Genomic DNA, 20482 nt, shown 5'->3' with positions numbered 1-20482 from the left:
CTTAATTCGTTCCAGAAAGCTGTTCGAGTGCCATTACCGAACGAATTTGTTCCCATAAAGAATAACATAAATTAGATTAGTCCGTTTCAGACCCCCAAAAATACACTTACAAAAGTGCACTTACATAATTGTTCGAGTTAGGAGCTGTTCAAAATTCGAGGTACCACTGTACTCTGATAATTATATTTGTGTAACTGTATCTAAACTTACATACTGTGCTGGTGTGCAAGTACATGTTAAAATCACTAAGAGTGTCTTAGTCTTGATGCCATAATAACACACAAATCACTCTTAGGTGCATTAAATGTCCTATAAAACATTAATATGGACATTTTGCTTAATCCATCGATATTTTTTTTTAAATTATATAATAAACATGATAAATACACCCACAGAATAAATTAACATAAATGAGATGTTTTTCCAGTCTTGTTGGAGTGTCAGAAAGAATAACGTTTTCTCTAGTTCAACACCAAAGAAAATGTGTATACAATAGTATTACTGGGGGTAACTGTATAAAATTATTCCTTTCGTATGCCTTCACTCAGAGTGTCATTCCTTCTAACAATGGTTGTTACATGAGAATGGGAGTGTTGCTCCAACGTGGAGAAAATTTGTACACAATGTAACCCACCAGCCGCATTCGTCTGTTTACATACTCTGCAGCTCTGTCCTCTCATTGCTCGTTCTCACTCTGTCGTTTATTCATTTTTACCTCATTTACTCGCCTCTCACCCTACGTTAAGACTACAAATATTTTAAGATAAGTAATGAGTGTACTGTACAGTGGACCCTCGGGTAATGGTGTTAATTCTTTCCAGAGAGCTTGCCTTTAACCAATTTTGCCATTAGCCGAATTTATTTTTCCCCGTAAGAAATGATGGAAATCCAATTAATCCATTGCAGACAGCCAAAAGTATTAACAAAAAATATTTTTTTTAAAGATTAAATATAGATATACATATAGAAAACAATGACAAATAAATATAAAGCACTGATAAAATGGATAAATGAACATTTAACATCACACTTACCTTTGACTCTTGTTGGTGTATGGAAGACAGGTAGGTGAGAGGGAGACGAGTTTATTATGCTTCAACGTAACGCTAATATCTCTATGGCTTATTTATCTATCACAATTCATCTAATATGACATAAACAATATTAATAACATAGAAACATGATATATACTCTAGAATGAATAAAATACTATGTCATAATGTATGTGAGGAGTAAGTGGTGGTGGGTTTATAAGGGCCATTGAGAGAAGCCGTACATAGTGGAGGTGAAGGCAGAACCCACCACCATTATTCACACTTAAACAATGTATGTAATTTATAAATAAGAAATATTTACATTTTAATTTATAAATAAGTAAGTTTATTCAGGTATACATAAATACAGTTATGTACCTAGATTATCATACATAGCAGCATAAGTGTAAAGTACCTGGGATAATCCAAAAAAGTCAGTGACTTGCGTATTTCCATTGGGGTCCTTTTATATTTACACTTGTATTTACTTTTATGCTTATACTTTTATATTTACACTTACCTTGGAGATGTTAGTTTGATGGAGGAGATGCTGGCAGAGGTTTAGGGTGGTGGAAGATAGCAGGCCTGCATATGTTCATTGGCCCGATACACAACCAACAACATTGGCGAGTTATTTTCGTGTCGTTTTTCTATCGCTTACTCTCAACTTGCTACAGTTAATTCTACACTTTATCGCTGGCTGGCACTATAGCTTTTATCGATACCTGCTGCTTTAGTATCATACATATCGTAGAATCACTGAATCACTGCAGAAGGGACATTCTTCCTTCTCTCTTCCTCCTCCACTTTGGTACTTTGCTATGAGTTTTTTCTTGAATTCTATTGTGCTGCTTTCCTCCTTTACCACAGGGCTGGCACTAGAAGCTTTCTTTGGGCCCATGGTGGCTTATTTATCAGGTACAAGTACTAAAAACAATGGAATAATACAAAATATATCGCATGTATGCGTGGAATCGTCCTCCCTCACTTGTAAACAATGGCACACTGGCTTTACATGGGCTCAGGCCGTGCGGACACATTCGGGACGAATGTCCTTAACCGAGTTCTTGGGCATTAGCCGAGCCAGTATTTTGACACAAACACGTGCTGCTATCCTCTTGGCGTTGGCTAATGCCGCTGTTACTCGAGGGTCCACTGTATATGCATTTATAGCTCTAGGGTGCTTTAAATGCCTAGTATATTATGTGTGGGTGGGTTGGCCAGATGGGCTACCATACCTACCACACCTGACTTTCTACAAATAAATACTATTCACTTTGCACCCTACATTATGACCATTAAGACTACCAATATTTTAAGGTAAGTAATGAGTGTACACTATATGCATTTTATTGCTCCAGGGTGCTTTAAATGTGTGGGTTGGTCAGGTGGGCTACCATACTTACCACACCTGACTTCTTACAATAAACACTACTCCTTTCTCACCCTACATTAAGACTACAGATATTTTGAGGCAAGTAACGAGTGTACTATGTGTGTATTTTACTTTTTATTGTTTTTTTAATGCCTAATTCTATTGCTAACTTAATATATGTTAATGTAACCTTATTATCTGACATAAGTGGAAACAAATGGAGTTCCACTTTCCGGCATTAGCCTGAAACCTAGCCTGCCGTTTAAGTGGGGCCCTACTGTATACTGATCTTAGTGTAATGATTTCACAAATGATAGATTTATGAATTTTTAACATTAAAAGTTAGATTTTATTGTATGAAGTGCTTGCATATTAAGCCTTAATTTGTAGTCTTATTCTGCATGGTGATTGTACTATTTTTATTTTCAGGGGCTCGTAAATGGGAAAAAGATGCCAGCTTAGGATTAAGATATCAACAGAAACTCTCCTTTTTCTTTAGGCATGTAATTTTGTTTGAAGTGTAAGTAAGGCTATCTATTAAATGTTTCATTTACAGTATTATTGTGTGTTTTTTGCCCTTTGTAAAAATATATAAAGTCGGTTCAGCAGTAGAACATCCAATTTTTGGAAGACCATTTTGATTAACTTTAGGATGCATGTTAATTTGTCAGAAATCTGGCACTTGGCAAGTTTCTACTTAGACTTCTACACTTGTATAAACAGTGTTTTTAATTTTCTGGTAGAATGTTGAATAGTCTGGCTCCACTGATGTTGAGTGTTCTCTTCTTGTTCCTATGGGGCTCTTGCTTTTTTTCTACCCATATCTTTCGTTCCAGTACATTAATGGTAGTGTGTAGGTTTGGGACAAGGTTGTCAAGAACTTTCCATGTATACAATGCATTGCACAGCAGGAAAGATGTGCAATCATTATCAAAATCTGGGTTGATAAACAAATCTATTACTTAATGTTTCATCTCTTTCCAGTAATATGTAAATATTTTTTTGTGCATCTTCTGTATAAGTTAGGTTCTGGGCCCTATGGTAACTTAACCATTTCAGTGGCTGTCACACATTTGTAATTGATGCCAGGGTCCCTTGTGTTGATCTGCATCATGAGCTCCAGTCACAAAAGCTGTGAGCAATAAATTTTGGCCAATGTACAAGAGAATGGGTGTGTAGCGAGTGCACAGTATAAAAAAAAGTCCTGCCTTGTGCAGCGCATGATAGACAAACTGAAAGTCTGACCTTATTTGGTTTAACGTAGTGATGGCATTGTCTAGGCTGGTTCTATTAGCTATTTCTTGGTATCATTTGATAAAATGGAAGGTACCTAGTATTGAAATAGATTGTGGTTGGTTGGTTGGTTTCAGGAATGAAAGTAGCCTGAAATTGGGCTCTAAGTAGTGGAAATTCAAATTAAATTTTTTATTTTCCTGAGGACAGGTAAGGCCCTACCACTCATCCTGGTCTGTTTTATGGCTTTTTAATGTGATTCAATTATTGGGACACTATACACCATGATAAATTATTCCTGTTATATTTTATTATCTAGGAAATGGTAAATCTTGGAGGTCAAGCTCACTCTTTACTTCTCCTTGATACCCTTGTTAGTTTACTTAACCCTCAAGGGAGATGCTTGATGCCAGTGAGGGACTTGTGATCCTTATTCTTCCTTTCCTCAGACTGCTTCCCATTTTCCCAGGTGCTGTATAACACCAACAGATTTTGCTTTCCCCATGAATGAAATGATTACATCGCCTTCCTTGGGAAGGCAATGTAATCATTTTAAGTGCCACATCATTAAAGGTCATCCAAGGAAGGCATGATTCCTAGATCAAACACCCCATTCTCTTGCTGTCATTCTCTCATCTACTCTCTCCACCTGTTAGTCTTCTCTGATCACTATTCTTCTTATGGTTGAAATGCTCTAAACCCACAAGGGTCATAGTGCTGCAGGGTGGAATATGCTAAAGATCAGACCAGGGAGGGGTCAGGAGTGTTTGAGACAGTTTATCAGGATGGGGAGCACTACAGGGAAAATATAAGTTGGTGTAATAAGGAAGTTGATTATTATTATAATCAAATATAAGGAAGTTGATGACATCAGAGGATGTCTGCATCAAAGGTAGGGCTATAAGCAAGGTGGTCAGATAGTATGTATGTTTTTTTTTTCCAACAAGTTGGCTGTCTCCCACCGAGGCAGGGTGACCCAAAAAAAGAAAGAAAATCCCCAAAAAGAAAATGCTTTCATCATCATTCAACACTTTCACCACACTCACACATAATCACTGTTTTTGCAGAGGTGCTCAGAATACAACAGTTTAGAAGCATATACATATAAAGATACACAACATATCCCTCCAAACTGCCAATATCCCAAACCCCTCCTTTAAAGTGCAGGCATTGTACTTCCCATTTCCAGGACTCAAGTCCGACTATATGAAAATAACCGGTTTCCCTGAATCCCTTCACTAAATATTACCCTGCTCACACTCCAACAGATCGTCAGGTCCCAAGTACCATTCGTCTCCATTCACTCCTATCTAACACGCTCACGCACGCTTGCTGGAAGTCCAAGCCCCTTTCCCACAAAACCTCCTTTACCCCCTCTCTCCAACCCTTTTGAGGACGACCCCTACCTTGCCTTCCTTCCCCTATAGATTTATATGCTTTCCATGTCATTCTACTTTGATCCATTCTCTCTAAATGACCAAACCACCTCAACAACCCCTCTTCAGCCCTCTGACTAATACTTTTATTAACTCCACACCTTTTCCTAATTTCCACACTCCGAATTTTCTGCATAATATTTACACCACACATTGCCCTTAGACAGGACATCTCCACTGCCTCCAACCATCTCCTCGCTGCTGCATTTACCACCCAAGCTTCACACCCATATAAGAGTGTTGGTACTACTATACTTTCATACATTCCCTTCTTTGCCTCCATAGATAACGTTTTTTGACTCCACATATACCTCAACGCACCACTCACCTTTTTTCCCTCATCAATTCTATGATTAACCTCATCCTTCATAAATCCATCCGCCGACACGTCAACTCCCAAGTATCTGAAAACATTTACTTCTTCCATACTCCTCCCCAATTTGATATCCAATTTTTCTTTATCTAAATCATTTGATACCCTCATCACCTTACTCTTTTCTATGTTCACTTTCAACTTTCTACCTTTACACACATTCCCAAACTCATCCACTAACCTTGGCAATTTTTCTTTAGAATCTCCCATAAACACAGTATCATCAGCAAAAAGTAACTGTGTTAATTCCCATTTTGAATTTGATTCCCCATAATTTAATCCCACCCCTCTCCCGAACACCCTAGCATTTACTTCTTTTACAACCCCATCTATAAATATATTAAACAACCATGGTGACATTACACATCCCTGTCTAAGACCTACTTTTACCGGGAAGTATTCTCCCTCTCTTCTACACACCCTAACCTGAGCCTCACTATCCTCATAAAAACTCTACAGCATTTAGTAACTTACCACCTATTCCATATACTTGCAACATCTGCCACATTTCTCCCCTATCCACTCTATCATATGCCTTTTCTAAATCCATAAATGCAATAAAAACTTCCCTACCTTTATCTAAATACTGTTCACATATATGCTTCAATGTAAACACTTGATCTACACATCCCCTACCCACTCTGAAACCTCCTTGCTCATCCACAATCCTACATTGTCTTACCTCTAATTCTTTCAATTATAACCCTACCGTACACTTTACCTGGTATACTCAGTAGACTTATTCCTCTATAATTTTTAGTCTCTTTTGTCCCCTTTACCTTTATATAAAGGGACTATACACTTTTCCTGGTATACTCAATAAATATATGTATGTATTTATATATATTTATATATTGGCAGTTTGGAGGGATATGTTGTGTATCTTTATACGTATATGCTTCTAAACTGTTGTGTTCTGGGCACCTCTGTAAAAACTGATTATAGGCGAGTGTTGAATGATGAAAGTATTTTCTTTTCGGGTCACCCTGCCTCGGTGGGAGATGGCCAACTTGTTAAAAAAATATATTATAAATTTTTTTTTTACCTCAGTCATTTGAGACATTTAAGACTTATCATTTTCATGGAGACATGCTGAACCCAGTCACACAGCACCAGAGTTCAATCCCCACCCATGGTATGGTTAGTCATTCAATTCTCTGTAGGGCAAGGCTTACTCTTGTAGCTTATGATGCCATTAATTCTAATTTTGCTTTTCCCCACTGTTAGAAGTTGCAGTTCTTTTGGTGCCTGTATTAGAATCAAAACTAAGCGCTTAACCCATGAGGGTCGTAGCGCTGTTTGGTGCTTGTAGTAAAATTTAAGTGCCAAACCCATATGGGTCATATAGCACTACATGTAGTAGATTTACTATATTCATGAAGCAGTAAACCTAGTTTTAACACTGGAAGTAAAGGGAGTCGACACCATCGACATACTGAAAGTAAGTGGCCAGTAAAGCTTGTTTCCATGGATGTGTGTGAATTTTTAGTCCAATTACTATTAAATATATAGGGAAGTATCAAACCTGAAAGTATTAGAGAACAGGAAAGTTTCTTCCAAGGAAGGGGAAGGTAGCTTAAATTCCTTGAATCACTAGCATCCCCCTCCCCCCTTTAAGAATCTCATTGTAAATAAAAAAAAAATCCACTTGGTAAATTTTTTTTCTCTAATATTAATGGGAAAGCACCAAACTTGGTGATGGAAGAGGGAGGGGGTAAGGTGTTGTATAATGCTTGATGAACACAAAGAAGGGGGTAATGAGTTTGTGCACAAGAGGAAATGCAAAGTTAATACAATATAAGAAGAATGGGTATTAAAAAATTGTAAAATTATATTCAGTGCTAAACCTGAATGAGTTGTATAGAGCTACATGGCAGGGAAAAGGCAAATGCAAACAGGAAAATTTTAACAAGCCAGGTTATCTGCAGTGTACAACTCTAAAAGCAGAGCTGTCAATGAGGGCATCCAGGTGTCAGAAATGAGACCTGTGTGCACTTTAATACACAAGATTATCACTTAAATGGTGCTGGACAGTCAGACATGGCAAGTGTCAGATTCTGGACAGTGGGGAAAGGGGAATGATATGAAGGCATGCAAGAACAGTTTCCACACATTATTATTGTAATAAAAAAGAAGCGCTAAGCCACAAGGGCTATACAGCGCTGCAGGGTAGGGAAGGAAGCGAGAGTATTGGGCGGTAGAAGGGGGAAGGGATGATCAGTAGGTTACAGAAAACAGCGGGGCAGGGGATAGTGCGGGGGTAGAGGGCAGCAAGAGACTGAGGTAAAAAGGGCTGAAGGTATCATCAGAGTTTGTGAAGTAAGTCAGTTGTTGTCAAAAAGTCAATGAGAGAGTCCAGATGAAAGTTGGGTCCATCAGCGAGAAGGAAAGGTAAAGAGAGAGCAGCGGAGCGAAGAAGACGTTGGAGGTATATTCTGCGTGCTTGTTGATAAAGTGGGCAGTCTAATAGAATGTGGCTAACCGATAATGGAACCTGACAATTCTCACAGAGAGGAGCAGGGCGCCTCTCCATGAGATAACCATGAGTAAGACTAGTATGGCCAATGTGAAGACGGGAGAGAGTAGTCTCCCAACCTCGACACTGGTGACAAGAAGACGGCCAGTAACCTATACTCGGTTTAATAGATTGAAGTTTGTTACCGAGCAGAGTAGACCAACGTTGTTGCCAACGGGTGTGAAGGTGGGTAGCTATTGCAGCAAAATAGTCCATAAATGGAACACCTCTATATGAAACTGGGAGGTCATGTACTGCTGACCGCGCAGCAGTGTCTGCCTGTTCATTGCCCTGTACGTCAACAGGGACCCAACAAAAAAACTATCTTTGTTTGGAAGAGATGCGGCGTAGCCAAAGTTGGATACGGAGGACTAAGGGGTGAGGTGTATCAAATTTCTGTATAGCCTGTAAAGCACTAAGGAAGTCTGAGACAACCACAAATGATGACACAGGCATAGATGCAATACGGATAAGTGCTGCTAGAATGGCATAAAATTCAGTAAAGATACTAACCGAAGATAGTAAATGCCCTCGTACGACACTGTCCGGAAACACTGCTGCGAATCCTACGCCATCAGAAGACTTAGAGCCATCTGTGTACACTGCAATGGCATGAGAATGAGAGTGGAAGTGGTCAAGAAAAAGAGAGCGGGAAGCTAACGTAGACAGTTGGGCTTTCGAGCAAGGGAGTGAGAAAGAACAGCCTCGAACAGCTGGAACTCCCCAGGGGGGTAGGGAAAAGGGAGATGCTACATGAACATAGAGGTGGTAACTGAAGAGAAGACGAGAGCGAATGTAGGCGAAGGGAGAAGGGACGGAGCAAACGGGCGGCGAACAAATAAAGAATGTCTACTAATATCGGTGACCATTCTATAAATGGAAGGACTGCGGAGATCATGAGAGCGTACATAGTAGCGAAGGCAATGGGCATCACGGTGATCGGATAAGGATGGAACGTTCGCTTCTGCATAGGCTCTCAACAGGGGAAGAGCGAAAAGCACCAAGGCATAAACGTAATCCTTGGTGATGAATGGGGTTAAGGCTAGAGAGAGTAGCAGGAGAGGCCGCTGAATAGATCTGGTCACCATAATCAAGTTTCGATAAAATGAGGGCAGAATGTAGGCGAAGGAGAGTTTGACGATCAGCTCCCCATGCAAGATGAGCAAGGGTTTTAAGGTTCAGCTGGCTGTGACAAGTTGCCTTCAGAGAGATAATGTGAGGTTTCCAGGATAACCTACGGTCAAAGAGGAGGCCTAGAAACCTGACTGTATCACGTTCAGGGATACGGGAGCCATAGAGGTACAAAGGATGATCGAAGATGACAGAGCGTCTAGTGAAAGTAATTTGGCGAGTTTTGGTACTGGAAAATTTAAACCCATGTGTGGTGGCCCAATTGGAAACACGGTCGACCGCATGGTGGAGAGAAACTGTAATGTGACAGTCAGCGCCTGCACATGCAATAGCAAAGTCATCAACATAGAGTGATGACCAAATATTTGATGGAAGACTAGAGGCCAAATCATTTATAGCAAGGAGAAAAAGTGTTGTGCTCAGAACACATCCCTGGGGGACACCTTCAGCTTGGATATAGTCCGGGGAGAGCACATTATTAGCCCGAACACGGAAATGTCTGTCAGTTAAAAAGTTCTTAAGGAAGGATGGTAGATTGCCTCGAAGGTCTAAGGAGTGGGCTTGGGCCAAAATATTATACCTACAAGTTGTCATATGCCTTCTCAAGGTCAAAAATTATGGCAATAACCGAGTGGCTATTCGCAAAGGCATTACGAACATATGTATCCAAGCGTAGTAAGGGGTCTATGGTAGAACGGCCCTTACGAAAGCCATATTGACAAGTGGAGAGACTGTTGTGTGTCTCTAAATACCACACTAAACGTCTATTTACCAGGCTTTCCACCACTTTGCAAACTGCACTGGTAAGAGCAATGGGACGATAGTGGGAAGCTTCACGTCCCGTAGTACCCAGTTTGCGGAAAGGGAGAACAATGGCAGATTTCCACAGCTGTGGAACAACTCCCTGTGACTGAATAATATTGAAAAGGCATAATTGGACTGCAAGGGCTGACTGATGTTAATGTTGCAGCATACGAATATGAATGTCGTCGGGCCCAGCTGCCGATGATCGGCAAGCTGACAGTGTTGCCTCCAGTTCCTAAGTGTAAAAGGCACATTATACTGTTCTTCTCTGAGAGAAGAAAAGTCCAAGGATGCTAACTCTCTGGCAGACTTTGAGAAAAGAAACGAGGGGCATTGATGGAGCCCCTGAGAAATACGGACCAGATGATTGCCAATTTCATTGGCAACATCTAGTGGGTTTGCTATATCAACACCGGCAACCCGCAGAACAGGAGCCGGGTCAGGAGAATATTTACCACTCGGTTTTCGTACTTTTTTCCAGACTGCACTCGTATTATTATTATAATCAAGGGGAAGCGCTAAACCCGGAGGATTATAGTGCCTGGGGGGGGGGGGGGGGGGGGGGGGGGGGGGGGGGGGGGGGGGGGGGGGGGGGGGGGGGGGGGGGGGGGGGGGGGGGGATGTGGAAGGTATTCAGGCTTAATTTGGGGAACTGGAGCACAGATCCAATTCCCTAAATCAAGAGCCCCTCACCAACATCAAGGAACCTTCCTTGAGGGGACTGCACTCATAGAGGAAGCAGAGGTGATGGATTATTATTATTATAATCAAAAAGAAGCGCTAAGCCACAAGGACTATACAGCGAGGTGATGATGGAGACAATCTCACCAGCAAGTGTGTTTAGCGTCACGGATGACAGTGAGCGATCGCACGCTTCTGCTTAAAATCAAGAAGTCTCTCCGTGGTTCTACTGTACCGGTACCTGCCTCACGCAGCGCGTTTCAAACGTACTGCACGACCACAAGCAGGAGACCACCACCACTCACATTTCTGAGAATGCCTGCCCGAAGTTTGGGGTATAGAATGAGAAGCTGCGGTTAAAATGGAGGACGAGATGAGGTGTAAAAGCTCATCAATGGAGGACGAAGAAGGAACCTCACTAAAAACAGTTGTGAGTAAAGGTTCCAATTTGCCAGCATGGGTTACGAAGAGGTGGTGAATATGAAAGGGAAGTAAGAATGATTGGGAAATGATCGCTGTCATGTAAGTTTCCACACAGCCAGTCAACTAGGAAGTTATCTGAATTAAAACAGCTTGTTGGTCATTAATGCTGCCAGCTACCATGTGTGGTTATTTTTAAACGTAATCATAATTTGGTGTATATTTCAAGAGCTTTGAGAAATAGGACAATATTCACATTATAATGTACCAGTTTAAAAAAGTGGGGTACAATATAAAGAAAATATACAAAGATTACTGAAATACAGTAAACCAATTAATCATATACAGAGAAATCTTGTTCACAAAGGTTTAAAATTTTTCAGAATGTAATTCAATGGTATCCCATAAGAATTTTCAGCAAAACACTACCCAAACACTGAATTATTATAATCCAGTTTAAGTATAACCAACCTGAAAATTATGCCAGAAATCTTTACTTATCCCAATTGGTGTCTGACAAAGTTTTTAAAATTCGGACGTTATCAAACTAGTGTGCAATGTACCTGAAATAATGTTTCGCAATAATTGCATATCGTTACTGCTCAGGTATAAGGTACCACTACACCCTCAATCTCCATAGTCTTCAAAACAGTTTCCTTACCTAAGACATGGCTACTTTCCTAAGAATCTGAGATCTCTTAAAATTTAGTATCCTGCAAGTTTTCTTACACCAATTATAATGTAACTATCATTCCTGATGTATCTTTTTCATGAAAAGCAGTACTGCTTTTATTTGATGCTGTACAAGCAAATGGGTCATATCTACAACTCCGCTACAGTAATTTGCACCTGATTTATAAAAAAAAAAAAAAAAAAAAAAAATTCATTATCACTGTCAATTATTTTCTTTGCATTTAAGCCACCTCATTCATTTCTACAAAATATCATTTCCTCCAAACATAAAATCTACTAAATACAAATAAATTAATAGTGAGAAATACCAAACCACCAACTTAAGACTTTGATTTATCTGCAATTTGCAGTAAGAAATAACATAAAAAAATATCTTCATCTGCATTATTTTGTTTACCCCAATAATGCATCAAAAGAATATTTATATACATTACATAAAAATAAAGTTTATGGTTGTATTTTATCTGCACCTAACATACTTCACTGTCTCCCCTCCTTTTTGGCAAAAACGATAAATACATCCAGACAATGCAGATGCAGATTCACTTGTCTCAAGTTTTATTCAGTATGTCACTGAAGGTGATGTTTAAGAAATAGCTTCCAAACAATAGTTGAAGCACTCCTGATCTTCCACCTCACTTAAAATTTATTAATTAAATTTTTAATACCCGGTATACCAAATGTCTAATAAAAATGTGTATAATTTAATTTATTAAATATTTTTACAACTGAATTGAGATGCTTAGAACCTTCTCTCTGGATCTCAGAGCTAGGTTTTTTCTCATGTGCATTTCCCAAAACAATTGTGTTGAGCCAAGCAGGGGTTTATAAGAAACCAACACATCGCTTCAAAATGTATCACAATTAACATGCCTAGAAATGAGATTTACCATGTACCAACAGTTTAAAAGGTTCTGGCTTATTTTAAACTACTGTATAGAGAAAAATCTCAACACCCAGTAAAAGAAGACTCAAATGCTAGCTTCTTTTAATGTCTCCATGTTCCTTCTTGACTGATCACTGCATTACTTCCCCACTTAGCTCAAATTCATGCATACATTGGCCAAATATTCCATACGTACAAAATAGCAACACTACTTAAATAAATAAATGTACTGTAAAGTTACCATCTTGTAACTCAGGACAAACCCCTGTTGCTTTAAGGGCTTCCAAAAGACTTCACTGATAGAAAAGTACCAGTACTACCACCTGACAAAATTTACAAACCTGCTACTTAACAGCCAGTGTAAAAGCTTGCCACTCACCATACAAATGTTTCAATCACAAACTTTCCATGTTGGTTCTTTTATCTCATTTAATGTCAACAGTGAGCACAAGTTACTTCTTGTACAACTAAAATAATTGAATACCACACCAAATTTAAAAAAATTAATTTATATCACTATCTTGTAAAGCATGTTGTGTAATTTGTTCATTTTGGTTTATCGGCACATCGGATATTGTTAATTTCTCTATCTGTTCTACCTCCTCTTTAATCACCTTCACACCAACTAGTTCTGAGGCTTCAGTCTCCATATCTTCTTCAATTCTCAAGTCCTCGACATCTGTAAGTTCTTCTGTCTCTTCAAATGTGTGTCCAGCACTCACCTCCCTGACAAAAAGGTAACTAGACACTATTGCAGGCTTCAACGGGTGTACGAGTGATCGTAACTTTCTCGATCTTCTTGCTACTGACAATTTTTTCTTTCCCTTAAGAGGCTGGGACAGAGGGTTGAGATGAGTCTGTTGGGAGGACTGAGTCTGTGGGCAAGACTTCCCCAGTAGGGGGGAGGATGGCTGTCTGAAAAAAAAAAAAAAAATACTGTTAGTCATTCATAAACATTAGAGACAGGTACAAAATATACAAGAATTCACTGGACTCCTAATACTGTACATGTGCCAAAATTGGATACAAAATGTGAAAGATCAAAAAGATTCCATTATATCTAATATATAAGAATACAGGAAAGAACAAGGTGACGAAAGTAACAGAATAACTAGGCAGTGAAAGACTAATTATCAGATTGGAGCGAGCGAGTCTTGGATGAAGTATACACATTTGGATATTTGGGACTGGACATGTCAGCAGATGGTCTACAAAAGACGAAGTGAACCTTAGTTTAAACAAGGTAAAAAGGTGGATGGTGCACTGAGGCATCTATGGCCCAATAACTTGATCCATTGAGGCAAAAAGGGAAATTTACCAAGAGTATATATAAATCAGGGGTGGAGGGGTAGGGGGGTCATCCCAAGAAGGATTATAAGGGAGGAGGTAATGGAGGTTTTGAGTGCTAGGAGTTTGCACATCCAACAGGCATGTGTTCACTTGTTAGAGCAGAAAGTAGAATTTATTATTATAATCAAAAGTAAGTGCTAAACCCACTAGGATCAGTGTTACAGGGCAGAGGGGGGGGGGGGGCAGAGAGGAGCCAGGGGTGGAGAGGGTAACAGAGGTAGAGTTAGAAAGGACTGTTAGGAGTGCTCAAGGAAGCATTATCAAAGTTTGTGTAACAAATCAGAGGTTGTCAAAAAGCCAGGAGGAGTCCGAGTCAAAGGTGGGGCCGTCAGCAAGAAGGGAAGATAAAGTGTTAGTGGTGACGACATCAGGCAGCAAGTAGAGACAAGTAGTTGTGGAAAGCACAGTGCCTGAACTCTAAAGGAGGGGTGAGAATGTTGCCATTTGCAGGGTCATTTACACTGCGATGTCATTACATTTAGCAAGTCAACAATTGAACGTGCTAAGTGTGTTTCCTCTTTTTTGGATCACCCCTTCCTGGTGGGAGATGGATGGTGTGTTAAAATATTTAAATACCGTTTTTTTTTTTAACAAGTCGGCCATCTCCCAATGAGGCAGGGTGACCCAAAAAGAAAATGCTTTCATCATCATTCAACACTCTCACCTCACTCACACACAATCACTTTTTGCAGAGGTGCTCAGAATACAACAGTTTAGAAGTATATACGTATAAAGATACACAACATATCCCTCCAAACTGCCAATATTAACTTTTTATATTTGTAATTTATTCAAATGACACATTAAGTTTCAATGTGTTCATTCACCAGACTTATGCCAAGAACCATTAAGAAACATTCCTAGGCTTATAAAAGTAACATATTATGGGTTACATTATGTTCTACAGGACTTTTGTCAGTTATAACCAAGTCTTAATTTTTTTGCTTGGAAGAAATTATAAAAAATGACTAAGCTTGGTAACCTACTGCATACCAGGAGGACACTTGTGTCAATTATTATTTATTATTATTATTATTATTTATTACTACAATCATAACTAACTGCTAAACCCACAAGGGTCATACAGTGCTGCAAGGTAGGGTGTGCCAAAGGTGTAATATACTTGATCAGAGATTACCAAGGGTGAGAAGTATAACAATAGTAGCATTAGTAAGGGTGGTGAGGACTGCTAAAGGAAGTTTAATCAAAGCTGGTGTAATATATTTGTGGCTGATAAAAATTTCAAAGAGGGAGTCTGTGTCAAAGGGGGGAGGGGAGGTTTCATCACCAAGGAGAGAAGATAAAGTAAGGGCATTAGAGTGGTAACAAGTTTACACTCTAAAGATACTTTCAAGTACACCTACCATCCGACTTACGACCTGCTCGACTTACGACCACTCGACTTACGACCGTGTTTTTTATGCCAAATTTCTGGGAAATAAACAACTATTTGTGTTGTACAAAGTGTTTATCCTAAACCTTACAGTATAAAATACAGTACTAACAGCATAAAAAGTAAAGTAAAATGTGAAATCCCAAAATAAAACAATAAAATAAAGTCATTACAAAAATGTTTTGTTGATATTCAGTAGTAAAGTTCGACTTACGACCGGTTTCTCGGAACCGAACTTGGTCGTAAGTCGGATGGTAGGTGTACTATTCAAGATAATGGACTTTCATGCATTTTTTGTGTTATCAAATCCATTGAATTTTGGTGAATGATACATTTGTGTAAATAGTACGTCAATGTTGTTTTGGTAGAAATTAGTCAGGTAATATGGATTTTTCATATATGTATTTTAGACCTGGAAATAAGTACTTTTTATTTTTTAACCCTTTGACTGTTTCAGGCCCCTTTCTGAAACTGTCATTCTATGTCGCTCAATTTTTGAAAAAAAAAAAAAAATTTCTTATGAAATGATAGAGAATCTTTTCCCGATGGTAATGACACCAAAAGTTCGAAATTTGGTCGAAAACTCAAGGAATTATGCTCCCGCGAAGTTAGCGGTCTCGGCGACATATGCGTATCGGCGATTTCGCCAACTTTGAGCCCTATTTTCAGCCAATTCCGTTGTTCCAGTTGACCAAACTCATAGCTATTTCTTTAGAACTCCATTTTATCTATCAGCTGAGTACAAGAAACCTCCCATTTACTAATTTGGACTACCCAATATGGTGGTCAGAAATTGGCAATTTGGCCAATTTCACGCAAACTAAAAAAGATGCCAATTTCAAAATAGGGTCCAGAATAAACAGGGTAGACATTTGTGGCACTAAAATAACATATGCTCTGTTCATTAGTCACATCTCTAGGCCCCTCTTATATTATTATTGCTATCTATTTTGATTTTTTATTCATACAAAAAAATACAAAATTTACTGTTATGCAGACTACTACATTATTGTAAAAATGGTATAAATAATATCAGTGCACTAGTGAAAGAATATTAGACTCCCCAGTTGACGTGTATTGGACGTGTGGTGTGATTTATTTACTCCTGAACATTGGTAAAAATCGAACATTTCCGCTACTTTGAGCTCAGTTTCAAGGTCGTTTTCATCGTCAAAGTAATGAAAATCATCTCTATTTCTGTAATATGTTTTCCATTTTATCACCTAAGACCATGAAAACGCGAATACAACGATAAATACTATACGAAAATACACCTCAAAGTCGGCGTTTTATTCCAAAAAAACGATCAGTTTTTTTTTTCTCATTACGCAATGTGTGCTGCAGGATTTTTTTTATGTGGTGCACACTGACCACACAGACCCATTCTCTCACATGTGGGCCTACCAGCTTTCTCCCGCTTGATTTGAAGCCGCTAGAATTATTGAGTATATATACGTCAGAAACATTGGCTCGTAAGACGTATTTATGTCGAAAACAGTCAAAGGGTTAAATAGCATTTTGAGACATGGTGGGTTTATAACATTTTTGGTAGAAATCAATTATAATCTGAAGTATGGTATTAAAACATTTATCGTAAGTTACATCAAACTAGCTAATCATATAAAAGATTTACTCATTATTCCTGTATGCTTAACAGAACTTTCAATTATCCAACCTTCCTCTCTGGTGGATAATTGAGTGATCACTGTGCGGATAATGAATAAAAGTGAAAATATACATAAAAAACTTTTGAACCCTACAAGAATTAAAACAAGCAAATGGAATGACAAATTGAGGATGAAATTCAGTGCAAAGAAAGAAAAATGCTCTGTAATCGAAATGTGAGAAAGTGGAACAACTGATAAGATCTCTTAAAAAAGATTTGGTAATAAATGAAACATCTAGGGATGGCCACATATAAAAGAATGTAGCATTATTACATTCAATAGAATGTCCTCTGAAAAACTATATTAACACAGAAAAGAAAATTATGTACTGCTGGCAAACTGGAAGACACAACAGAAATTTGACTATTATCCACACACCAGTACACATGCAGTGCCTGGACTTAAGTCCAGTTTGTTTTGGTGTTCATAAGCACAGTAGCTACTTTCGTTTTTCCTTTTGGGCTACCCCACCTCGGTGGGATACGGCTGGTACGTTGAAAGAAAAGAAGAAGATGCACAGTAGGTAACAAGTGATGAAGAAGGGACTGGGAAGATGGAAAGCTACTTATGCTCTGACATTAATTGGGTATTATTATTTGATCTCATTCTTGCAACAAAATAATTTCAATACAATATGTTAATTTTGTTTTTACTTTTGCAGACCAACAAACTCAAAAAAAGAATAACAGGAAAAGGAGAAGGAGCTTTAACATGTAAACTTTCTGACAAGTTTCGTACCTTTCTACCTCATGTGTGCTCTCCTTAATGAGAAAGGAATAATATTTTTAAACAAAATTATGCTAAAATTCAAAGTTCATTATATGACAGCATACATGGCTAATTAAATTTACTTAATTTTGATCCCTTATTTGCCAACCTAAGGATGCTCACTATTCTGTCATGGTCAGTTATTATAAGGTCAAATCTATGCTAAATCTATAAAGTGCCTCTACAGTGTACAGCACTTGCTTGCTTAGAGTTACTTTCCTTAAAAATTTATCCCATGACCTAAACAGACATGGTGGACTCTGTATTAAGAATGCACTTCTGCACTCAGGGTAATGGTTCAATCTATTATCTGACTTTTCATTCACTGGACTGGAAAACAGGTTAACAATTTCCAGTGAGATTGAGAAAAAGAACTGTTCACTGCAGATTTTGGGCCAATATGCAGTTATAATGTTTCTTCTTTTTCAGATCAACCTGCCTTGATGGGAGATGGCTAGTGTTAAAAAAACGTTAGATTAACCTTAAGAAAACTGTAAGTAAGTTGGTAGACAGCAACTAACTAGGAACGTACATTTGTATGGCTGATCACTGTTGCGATCAGTCATACAAATGTGAAATAAAAGCTTATTAAATGTTTTGTACCCAGGCAGAATTGCTGCTCTTTTCTTACCATCTCAAAAGCATCTAAAATGACAGGTGAATCTTATAATCACAATAAAGTTATTTTTGCTTTCTTGTGTGTTTCTTATTCCTTTATTTCCTTTCCAATTTAGTAGGGCTGGTCTGAGAAGAAGTCTCTGGAATGATTAGTTCTGATCCATTAACAGGTATATATGAAATAAAACCCAACATAGATTCCAGAATTCAGAATAAAAACTAAAATTACTATACATGCCTATATTGGAACTCAAGAGGAAAAAAGTGACAACATTAAATTATGAAATCATAGTAACATGGAATGGACAGGACTCTAACCTATAACAGGAGTCAAAAAATATACAAGACAGCGAGCTAACCCTAGACCAGCTGCCTCTAATAGGATTCATCCAACTAGATATATTTCTACACACCACAGAAAGGTCACAGTGAGGCCCATGCTAACTTCCCCATGGTGTACAGCAATATACTTAGTTGGATGAATCCTCTTTCAAGCCAGTTGGTCCAGTGGTTAACACACTGGCCTGCAAGTTTTAGGACTAACTGCCATGGATTCGAGCCCGCCCATTCTGTGATTTACAACCAACTTTAATTTTAAGTCCATAAAATAATACAGCAAAAGAAAATATACGAGGAAGATCTCGACACCAGCAACAAGGAAAAACAAAGGTCATAATTTCAAATTATTAAAATGGTGGAACAAAAAGGTCTTAAACTTTCTTCACAAATAAACTGGCTGATAGTTGCAATGGGCTCCAAAGTGAGGTAATGTGGCTACAATTACTGGATAATTTACACATTCATAACAAATTATACATGGAAACCCATGAGCATGGCTCTTTTTACTACAATTACGTAACTGCTATTACCAAGACTGTAGGTACAGAAATAAAATTGTAATAAAATCGAGATTGATAATACCGATTATGAAATATAAAAAAAAAAATAATAATAATCCAGATTAAGATATACAGTATTAAATTTATAATAATTATAACTGGTAATTTAAACAAAATTTAATACCGTTTTTGTAAGATTAATGCAATTATTTTGCCATTTAAAATTTTATTTAATGACTTCCTTCCACACACACAAATAAATTACATTGAAGTGTATAATATGCCATGAAGTGAAGAAGGGAATGCACAAAGTATTCCATTACTGCATTTTACTCACAGTATCCAGCCTGCAAACCAATCCACATCCTAGCTAATGCTGATCAAAGTACAATTCAGCTTCCAGGACACACAACCTGACCTTTGACCTCTCTGTGACACCATCTGTTCCCCTTCATGACCTACCTGGAGGTGACCTTGAAGCCGCCTGAGACAGTGACCTGAAACACAACAACCTTAAGGTCAGTTGTGTTGGGGAGTCTCACTGTGCCCACAAAATGTGCATCTCAGGGTCAGAATTTGTTCATGGTTTTGTCTTTTAAATTTGTCAAGGCATTGTCTTACTATCAAACTTTAATTCTAGGCACCAAGTGACAAAACACTGACCCCTTTACAATATTTTTGCAAGCAATCACATCACTTAACTATGTACACATTTGCACAGGCATGTACTATTTTTCGTCTAAAAAATTAGACCAGGGTAAAGGGATAAGTTTGACTCTGCATTACATAAGGAGAACAGGATAAATGGGTTGTGAGGGCAGTTTTATATTAAAATCCATTTTGTAAGGATTGTAAAAATGCATATCCTGTTCAGCTTCCATTTGTGTTTCCATGTACAGGATCTTCCATATCAATAATGGCTGTCTATATTTTGCCCTATCTGTGCCCCACAATAATGGTGAAACATCTATATATGTGTACTCATGTTCTAAAAGCATTCCTTTTCCAATTTGGTTCCCAGTATTTTGTAATCATGTGCAACTTTTCTCTTTCCAGGTGGCTTGATTACAGGTGGCTTGATCTGTGCTGGAACGTGTGGCTTATCTTTTAGCCGAAGTATGAACCCCAGTGGTGTAGTGTTATACCTTTTTTCTTACTCTTACTCTCACTCCTGAGTCAGGCTTGTCTGATGCTTGCCTGGTCAACCAGGCCCACATGTCCATCACAGCCCAGCTCAAACACATTTTCACATAAACATCACAATTT

General features: G+C 38.4%; 2 protein-coding genes across 4 annotated transcripts in view; one reads left to right on the top strand and one right to left on the bottom strand.

The window, feature by feature from the left end:
- The window catches only part of LOC128692400 (E3 ubiquitin-protein ligase E3D-like), a 43751-nt gene extending 40784 nt beyond the window's left edge, over nt 1-2967 (top strand). For both annotated transcript variants that reach the window (XR_011393460.1, XR_011393459.1), the window contains one exon: nt 2839-2967. The gene's annotated coding sequence lies outside the window, so the exon portion shown is untranslated. The remainder of the gene's footprint in view (nt 1-2838) is intronic.
- Nucleotides 2968-12015: 9048 nt separating this feature from the next.
- The window catches only part of LOC128692398 (tubulin polyglutamylase ttll-4), a 70569-nt gene continuing 62102 nt past the window's right edge, over nt 12016-20482 (bottom strand). Inside the window, exons 15-16 of one of the 2 annotated variants that reach the window (XM_053781557.2) lie at nt 19679-19713; nt 12016-13496 (exon numbers count right to left, since the gene is read on the bottom strand). In XM_053781557.2, coding sequence (XP_053637532.1) covers nt 13085-13496; nt 19679-19713 — 447 coding nt within the window. In that variant the 3' untranslated portion in view covers nt 12016-13084. The remainder of the gene's footprint in view (nt 13497-19678; nt 19714-20482) is intronic. The other variant, XM_053781558.2, reaches the window with a different exon arrangement.

Source organism: Cherax quadricarinatus, chromosome 53 (assembly GCF_038502225.1).
Source record: "Cherax quadricarinatus isolate ZL_2023a chromosome 53, ASM3850222v1, whole genome shotgun sequence".
NCBI lineage: Eukaryota > Metazoa > Arthropoda > Malacostraca > Decapoda > Parastacidae > Cherax > Cherax quadricarinatus.
Note: the sequence above shows the minus strand (reverse complement) of the source record. Positions and strands in the feature narration are given on the sequence as shown.